The sequence below is a fragment of the Neoarius graeffei genome, chromosome 6, assembly GCF_027579695.1.
Source record: "Neoarius graeffei isolate fNeoGra1 chromosome 6, fNeoGra1.pri, whole genome shotgun sequence".
Taxonomy (NCBI): domain Eukaryota; kingdom Metazoa; phylum Chordata; class Actinopteri; order Siluriformes; family Ariidae; genus Neoarius; species Neoarius graeffei.
In genome coordinates this window covers 91,011,105-91,020,411 of record NC_083574.1, presented here as the reverse complement: position 1 = coordinate 91,020,411, position 9,307 = coordinate 91,011,105, and the positions used below count along the sequence as shown (strand labels likewise).

General features: G+C 38.3%; 1 protein-coding gene across 1 annotated transcript; it reads right to left on the bottom strand.

Moving 5' to 3' along the window:
- Nucleotides 1–1,951: 1,951 nt before the first annotated feature.
- On the bottom strand, nucleotides 1,952–8,189 carry LOC132888385 (extracellular calcium-sensing receptor-like). The gene is made up of 6 exons (XM_060924439.1): nucleotides 7,975–8,189; nucleotides 7,558–7,849; nucleotides 6,574–7,365; nucleotides 6,193–6,420; nucleotides 5,950–6,073; nucleotides 1,952–2,853 (listed from the first exon to the last, which is right to left on the bottom strand). Exons 1-6 carry the CDS (start codon nucleotides 8,187–8,189, stop codon nucleotides 1,952–1,954), a joined length of 2,553 nt encoding a protein of 850 aa, XP_060780422.1.
- Nucleotides 8,190–9,307: the final 1,118 nt, after the last annotated feature.

Below are 9,307 nucleotides of genomic sequence, written 5' to 3'. Positions count from 1 at the left end.
ATTTCTATGACTCATTTACAGAATCCTCTGCCCACACAGTGCATATACCACTGCCTATTTAAATGGCATCATCATTTTCAATAATGATTGGCAGTGACATTTACAACATTTGAGGGCTGTCCTGAGATCGCTGAGATGAGCAGGACTCATGGTAAACCCAAGGAAGTCTGCAACTGTGTGGGTGAAAAATGGTATTTGGGTTTCCACTTGGGTCATGAGCAGGTACTTCCCCAAATTGTTAAGATTGCAGCAATTGCAGCCTGCCTGAGACCCAATACCAAAAAGGGGGTGAGGCAGTTCCTGGGACTGGCTGGCTACTACAGAAGGTTTGTACCTAATTTTTTGGTTGCAACCACCCTTCTGACTTACCTCACTGAAAAGGGGGCACTAGATTTGGTCCAGAGGAGGGAGCCAGGTGAATGGACTTTTGCCCAGATTAAAGTGGTTTTGTGTGGGGGCTTGTTGTTGCATTCACTTGACTTTGCTTCCCTTTAGTCTTACAGCCTGACATGTCACAGACAGGGCTGGGGGCCATTTTGTCAGAGGTGGAGGAGTCAATGTACAGCACAATCAAGAACAACTGATTGGCCTTCAGATGGGTGGTCCTCAATCTGATACTACCCTCAAGCCATGCTTTCACTCTCTGTTCCTGTCATGGAAGTATGAATATCAAAAGTAGCCAAAAATACACTTACACAAAAGAAGTTACCTTTAAGCATGTGTATTGCACAGAAACAATCCAAGCCCCATCAGTGCACCATTCATGCAACAAAGATATGTAAATGTAAAAGAAGATCTGTAGGCCTTATGCTTATCTGGCATAAATTTAACAATTATTTTCATATAATAATTGGAATTCATTTAAATACATATGAGTGGATAGGAAGGTGAGCATGAGCAACCATTCTCAATGTGAATCATTTCATTTGTATAATTGCATAGCATAGTGTAACTCCAGTGAATTTCATGAAAAATGTTTTAGAAAATGATTTTTAAACAGTATAGTCTCATCTTTTGATCATATCTAGTTCAGTACAATTGGAATAAATAAATAGAGTAATTTGCAAAAACATTGGGGTTGGCCTTAGACATGACCATTCCAGGTCTTTTTCATTCCCACACTGCAAAAATACATATTTGTGAGAAAATCATATATCTGGTGTCATTTACTGGAGCCCAGAGCTTCATTTAGGTGTGTCCTTTCTATGAGAAAGTAAATACAGTATATTGTGCAAATTGTTCGCACTGGCATAGCACATAATTATAAGCATGTGTTACCACTGCATACCATGAAATAAAGTTGATTAACTTGACAAAACAAGCTTAGTCTATGTGAAGCCAATATCCATGTTTTGTGCTTAAGAAAAGCACATTAAAATGATGACATTTCATTGAGCTGTGAACTTTTAATTGACTTTCAGTGCTTAATTGCCTCACATTTAAACATGTACAGTGTGTGATGTGAAACTGCATTATAGAACAGCCAACGATTTTCGGCCATGAACATTTTTTTTCGAGGTAACTAACACATTGGGCGTTATCAAGTTGTGATCAGCTCTCCGGAATTAAATGGACTGATTCATTTTGGTTATTGAGTCAAGACATCTAGGGGCCAGTTATATTTTTTTTCCCCCAGGGGGTACTCTCTTAGCAAAGATGGGACATTCTATGCTATCACACGATTCCTTGTCAGTAGATTTGTAAAATTAAGCAAACATTCTTCAGCTGACTCTCAGGTAACATATTGTTGCTTTAGCATATTTGTATCGACATTTTGTATTTATACTAAAAATTTAAACATTACACATAATTCAAAATCAGTTTACAGAACTTGCATCACAAAAATATGCTGAGCTTGGTCTAAAATATTATACAGCTGAACTTAATTTTGAATGGGTCACATGCTGTACAAAGGATAAAAGGGTGTACTAAAACCAAAACAGCAAATGCTTCAAATAACTTTGGCCATCATTTCCTTTTTAGTATTTTTCTCTGGCTTTAGTATTATTACATAACACTTTGGAAGAAATATACAGAATAATAAACCATAGCTTGATGCTAAAATGGCAAATATCTCTACAGCTACAGAGAATTTTCCAGGAGAGCTGACATAAGCCGGAATAAAAGTGAGCCAAACTGCACAGAAGATCAGCATACTAAATGTGATAAATTTGGCTTCATTAAAATTATCAGGCAACTTCCGAGCCAGAAAAGCCAAAAGAAAACATAAAAGAGCCAAAAAACCTATATAACCCAGCACAGCCCAGAAACCTAGGTTTGAACCCAAATGACATTCGAGAATGATTTTTTCCTTATAGCTCTTGAGGTTTTTAAAGGGGAATGGAGGGGATATTGTCAACCAAAGCACACAAATAAGGACCTGTATGAGACTGAAAAAAAGAACACTGAATCTCTGTTGTGGAGGCCCAAACCATTTCATGACATTACTGCCTGGAAGTGTAGCCCTGAAAGCCATCAACACCACTAATGTTTTTCCCAGTACACAGGAGATGCAGATGACGAAGGTGATCCCAAACGCTGTGTGCCGCAGCATACAGGACCACTCAGAGGGCTGACCAATGAAAGTAAGTGAACAAAGGAAACACAGAGTCAGAGAGAAGAGCAGTAGGAAGCTCAGCTCAGAGTTGTTGGCCTTGACAATTGGGGTATTTTTATGTCTTAAGAATATGATAGCGATTACCATTGTCATAAATGCGCCAATAATAGAAACAGCTGTTAGCAAAATTCCCATAGTTTCTTTGTAGGACAAATATTCAATTTCCTTCTTCACACATTCATTTCGCTGAGGATTTGACCAGTAGTCTTGATAGCATTGGTGACATTCAATGGAATCTGTCACAAAAGCAGAAATAAACAGCAGAAAAGAGATGTTAGATACAGCATATAGGCAAAATAATCAACACATAGTACAAATGAGTTTGAAGAAGAAAATTATTGGTGTTACAAGAACCACATATACTTTACTGGGGGGAAGGCAAACAAACAAACAAAAAAATACAACACCATATACCATGCTGAAAAACCACATTTACTTTACTGAAAAAGAAACCTCCCTGAACAGTTACTTATTCTTAGTGGAGAGTAGGGAGACCTTGGTCAAGATTTCAGCTTTTGTAGATTGTGTGAAATTCTTTGCAGGTAGCAGTTACATTCGAATTGCATGAGAGAATATTTACTCTCTTGCCACAACATTAGTTTCTCAGCTTATCACACATACTGGCTTTCAGAGTTTTCTTTTTCTGTCATTATTTTTTGCTGGGTGACATCAGACTTTGATGGAAATATGGGATATTATGTTGACTGATTTGGGACAAAGTAGAAAAACATGGAACAAAAATAAAAAATACCTAGGTTTACGTGTTTATTTTTTATTCATTTTCAAAATGAGTAACATCAGGGGTGAATTTCGCAATAACGTTGCACTTTAGGGCTGAAGAGCAAAATGAAAGATGTTCTTAAGCAACAAACATTTTCTCTCTACATGGTTTTCCCTAACACTCTCATAAAAAGAACTCTTAACAGCAACTTTTCTAAGAGATTATTTGAAATGTTCGTCCTCACAAAAGGCATTATTCGCTGCTAAAGTCAGTCAATGAGGACTTGAAACATGTGAATATATCATCATTAATCATTACATGAGGCAGCATGGTGGTGTAGTGGTTAGCACTGTTGCCTCACAGCAAGAAGGTCCTGGGTTTGAGCCCAGCAGCCGACGAGAGCCTTTCTGTGTGGAGTTTGTATGTTGTCTGCGTGGGTTTCCTATGAGTGCTCTGGTTTCCCCCACAGTCCAAAGACATGCAGGCTAGGATAATTGGTGGCTCTAAATTGACCATAAGTGTGAATGGTTGTCTGTGTCTATGTGTCAGCCCTGCAATGACCTGGCAACTTGTCCAGGGTTTACCCTGCCTCTCGTCCATAGTCAGCTGGGATAGGCTCCAGCTTGCCTGCGACCCTGTAAGACAGGATAAGCGGCTACAGATAATGGATGGATGGATAATCATTACATATAGAATGTGGGAATTAATGAGTGAAACAATTTCATCAAATTTTTTATTCCAAGCATGTTTTTTTTGTAATTAAATTAACAAATGTTTGCATGAATGAAAAAGCAAATAATAAGCTAAATAATTCAGTAAAATGTTTTCTGTGCCCACTCATTTCATTGTTACCCAATCAAGAGCTTAAAACCTGATGGCCTTTCAATTTCATAAAATCGGTCAAATTTAGTTCCCTCTGAAATTTAGTCATTGTGATACATGTTTATTTCTGTAATATCTCAAAAAAAAATAATGTGCATTAAATCACTTGCTTCATGCAGTCAAGCAGACAGAGGAAGTCCGTGTGCACATGCGCAGATTTACTTCCTTCCTTTTCTCCTTCTTTTGGGTGGTACTGCAGCTGGCATCCACTATTGCATTGCTGCCATCTACAGGTTTACCTTGACCATGTACTGACAGTTACATCATTCTGTCACCAAACAAACAGCTGATCATACAGATGCTTGCTGACCACTGATATTTATTAGTTTGGTCCTGCATTTCCTCTCTTTTGCAGCATAAAGTCTTTTCTTCTCATTTTCCATTACTTTAGTCAGTCTTTCATGTTTCATTCGCACACTCACATCCTCCATTTTTCTCTCTTGTTTTAAATTTGTATCCCACAATGCCTTACCCAAATGGGAAAATCCTTCATGTGATGCATGCCATAGTATCTTGAATTGGGTCATGGTGAAGCAGGAAAAAAATAGCATAGAATTTAGGGCCACATGGACCTAAATTAATTAATTGTTCTATTCAAAAAATAATAAACAAACAAACAAACAAACAAATAAATAAAAACCTCATAAAATTGAAAGTATGCGATTCAAATTCAGTAGCTTTTGGTACATGAAACAAGAATAATTGTGTGCCAGGGAAAATTCTTTTTCTGACCTACACTTGAAAAATTTGAAAGGCAGTCTACCTTTAATGTCCCTTATAAATCAGCATGCAACTGATTGGTATTTGGCATATGAAAGAGGTACAGTATCGGCCCCATCACCGATAATTACGCTGTTTGGTGCATGAACATCCATACATCCATTATTTGTAGCCGCTAATCCTGTACAGGGTTGCATGAGTCTATCCCAGCTGATTATGGGTGAGAGGCAGGGTACACCCTGGACAAGTCGCCAGGTCATCGCAGGGCTAACACATACAGACAAACAACCATTCACACTCAATCTTACGGTCGATTTAGAGCCACCAGTGAGCCTAACCTGCATGTCTTTGGGCTGTGGGGAAACCAGAGCACCCGGAGGAAACCCACAATGCTGGTACAGCTATAGAAAAAATGTCAGTTTACCCAAACTTGACAAGACAAAAGAGTACCATTCTCATGAAGGAATGAAATAAGCTCAATCCTCATGCAGATACACTCCTACATTTAAAAAAAAAACACTGTTCAAGATTTTTTTTATTTGAAAACCACAAACAAACAAACAAAAAAACAAACAAATGAAAACCTTGGAACATGAACTGTCCCAAGTCTTCCCATTTGGCCATTAAAAAAACAAAAACAAAAAAACTTAAATTTCCACCCAGAATTTAAGTTTCATAAATAATACTACTGTATATATGGTAACACTAGATAATTACTAATCGTCCTGAATTCATCAGCATAAATTACACCATAGAGTGGTGGTGGATTGCAAAGTAAAAAATACAAGTTTTGGTTGACAAAAATATTTACCAGCACAGACCTTGTTGCAGTGTCCTGCTTCATGGCTCCAAAGAAAGTAGGTTACTCTAAGGGGCAACATCTAGTCTGATGTAATCTAAAACCTTACTGGATGAAATTAATTTATGGGAATACAAACTGTCCCAAGTCTCCCTGCTTTCCTTGACAGCTGAAAGAATATGAAGTAATAGAAGGAATGTGTTTTCATACCTGTCACATTACTGATCTCTCCTTCAGCACATGGTATGCAGTCAAAACAGCAGATGGGCTTTCCTTTCTGTACAGCCTTCCTTGTTCCAGAAGGACAACTCTCACTGCACACAGATATTGGCACCTATGATGATGAAACATTCAATTAACAACCTAAACTAATTATTGAACTGTGAACTTTTTCCTTTGAAATATTAGGAATGATTTTACTGAGACTGCATATAATTTCTCTCTAATGCTTACGTGATTTGTATTTTGTGCCCACATAATAGAAGTGACATTTACAAATAAATGGTCATGACCAGTTAGAGATGAGTCATAATGCCCAACAGTGACAAACTCATGCTGATTCTCTTCATTCAAATGCCAGTTTATTATCTCATACTTTGCTGCGGGGTCACCATTTTTGTCAAAAAAAACATCTTCACCCTCTTTGGTTTTGAAATGCACCCTCTTCAGTTGTTGCAGAAACTGAAGAAATAAAACAAAAGGAAAATTAGGCAAATTGAAATGTGAGAAATGAGTACACAGTAAGGTATACTATGTTTTATATGAAATATTTTGTTTGCTTATTTGGATTATCCTAAGTGTTAAAATAGTGTCTTAGCAGTACAATTAACTTACTGTGAAAGGATCAGGCTGTTTATTTGTAGGACATGTTTGCTTGCAGCCAAGAAGTTCATGTAAGGTATGAGCAATTGCATATACTCCTTTATACACATTATTGAATATTGGCATCAGAGTCATATCAGTAAATGTGTTTTCCACCTCCGATAGCTTTTCTTTGCCAGTGCAAGTTGGTATGCCCCCTGAATCATTTTGAACTCCATATGTACAGCTAAACAAAGCCTCCCAGAATTCAGTAAAAATGGCCCTGCCAACAGATTTCAGTGGATGTATATTTAAAATGAAGTCCTGCAGACCCGCCACCTTTGATTTGGGGATAGCTAACCCTATAGCTCCCTGCAGTATATGGTGTTTATCAATTGTGGCTAATTCTGAATCAAAGATCCATCCTTCAGTTCCAACCCACTGAAATCCAGTGATGTTGTGTTCTAAACATACTGGCAGTAAAATTTCCAACTCCCAGTTGTCAAGGAATCCAATAATTACTTGAGAAGTAGAGCTTTTGATTTGCTCAACAATTCTTTGCACTCTTTCTTTTGAATAGGTTCTAAGAAATGGAAGTGAATATTCTAAGCAAATGCCTAGCTCTTCTGCAGCTTCAGTAAATGCAGCCATCCCATTGTTACCATAGTCATCATCTGTTCTCACTGCTCCCACCCAGGTCCAGCCAAAGTGCTTGACCATCTCTGCAAGTGCTCTGCTCTGGTAATAATCACTAGGAATAGTGCGCAGAAATGATGGATATTTCCTCTTGTCACTGAGACACTCACAGGTGGAAAAATGACTGATCTAAAATTAGATTGACAAATGTAAATTTCAGGCATTGTGTTTAATCATGTTTTTTTTTCATATGCTCATAACTGCCAATGATATTCAAGAACAAGAAAATGAAAGCAAGTTCCAGGATAAAATTCCAGCTCCACATTTTATTTTTCAACATTGCATACATTTTTAAAACTGCCAAAATGGGTAAATCCTTACTAAGGGAATGCTGAAAGGTCCAATACTCCGTGCAATCACCATAGATACAGAAGAATATGATTCGCCAATTATGGCCTGTACCTGGGCTGGCTTTGTGCAAATCTCATTCAATAATGAGTTCTCATTCCCATTAACAAGTGTCATTGCGACTCGCGCTCCTATTGTTGGTGAACTGCAGCTATCAAATATCTTGTATCCCAGTGAGATTCCAGGCAGTAAAGTGGTACTGTTGTTAATCTCTTCTATTGCAAAGATCAAGGACTGTGAATATTGAAAGGCTCTGAAATTAAGTCTAATTATAGCAATCAGAGAAGAATAGTCACATTATTTACAAAGATTTATAATTGTTGAATAATGGTGAAATATTTAATGCTGTTAAATAGCATTAATGAATGTCAGATGTGCTCAAATTCTTACCTAATACACTTCATTGTTTGTGGCCTGACCAAATAAGACAAATCTGTGATCTCCCAATTACTGTGGAAAGGAAAAATTCCTCCAACAATGATATCACCATCTTTCCATATCTGTGGATATGCAGGCTCTCCTTGCAGTACACAAGTAGTCCAGTTACCTTTAGAAAAATTGATCATGGCAATTACCATATGTAAAACAGTAAAAATGGGCTCCATCTATCTGTCCAAATATAGAATAGTGTCTCATCTGGATTATTAGAAATGATTTGGGAGTATTTATACAGACTGAATGGCAAATTCTCGATGGTAATATTACACTGGGGGAAAACAGAGGTGTGACTTGCCAATGTAAGCAAAATTAATTTGAAATCTTCAGGCCTTAATCTTTTGTTTAGCCTGTGTTTACCAACTGGATGCAGTGCCAGGCTTTTTTTTTTGTCATTTTCATTATGCAATACTATATCATGTTGCTGCTTCATGTTGTTAAAATTATGATTTGAGTTGTAAGCAAGGAAGCTGCTTTTAAAATAATTTCATTCGGGATCCAAGCAGAGAATCTGTGAAGACCCTATAAATTTTTTTTTTCCCACTGATTATTCTTATTAGCGGTCCAAGAAGGAGATGCTACAACACTGTTGTGTTTGTTCTGGTTTATATTTTCGATCCATCCATCTATCCATCCATCCATCACCTGCTTATCCTGTTCTACAGGATTGCAGGCAAGCTGGAGCCTATCCCAGCTGACTATGGGTGAGAGGCGGGGTACACCCTGGACAAGTCGCCAGGTTATCGCAGGGCTGACACAGAGACAAACAACCATTCACACTCACATTCACACCTACAGTCAATTTCAAGCCACCATTTAACCTAACCTGGATGTCTTTGGACTGTGGGGGAAACCGGAGAACCTGGAGGAAACCCATGCAGACACAGGGAGAAAATGCAAACTCCACACAGAAAGGCCCTCGCCAGCTGCGGGGCTCAAATCCAGGACCTTCTTGCTGTGAGGTGACAGTGCTAACCACTACACCACCACGCCGCCTGGTTTATATTTTCCATTATTATTATTATTATTATTATTATTATGAGTAGTAGTAGTAGTGTTTGGGGTTCCAAGCAACCGAGCTGCTGGAACCCTATTGCTTTTATAATGATGAGTAGGTGTCCTAGTGGAAGACCATCTGGCAGTGTTTGGCACACCTGCCCCTTCTCTCTGTCTCTTTCTCCCTTTGTGTTTCTTCACCCCTTTTCCGTGCACCACAGAAGCAAGGCCCAATTCCACCAAAGCCTGCTCCCTGAACCCATGTTCCTCCCCCTTTTCCCCTCACTCTTTG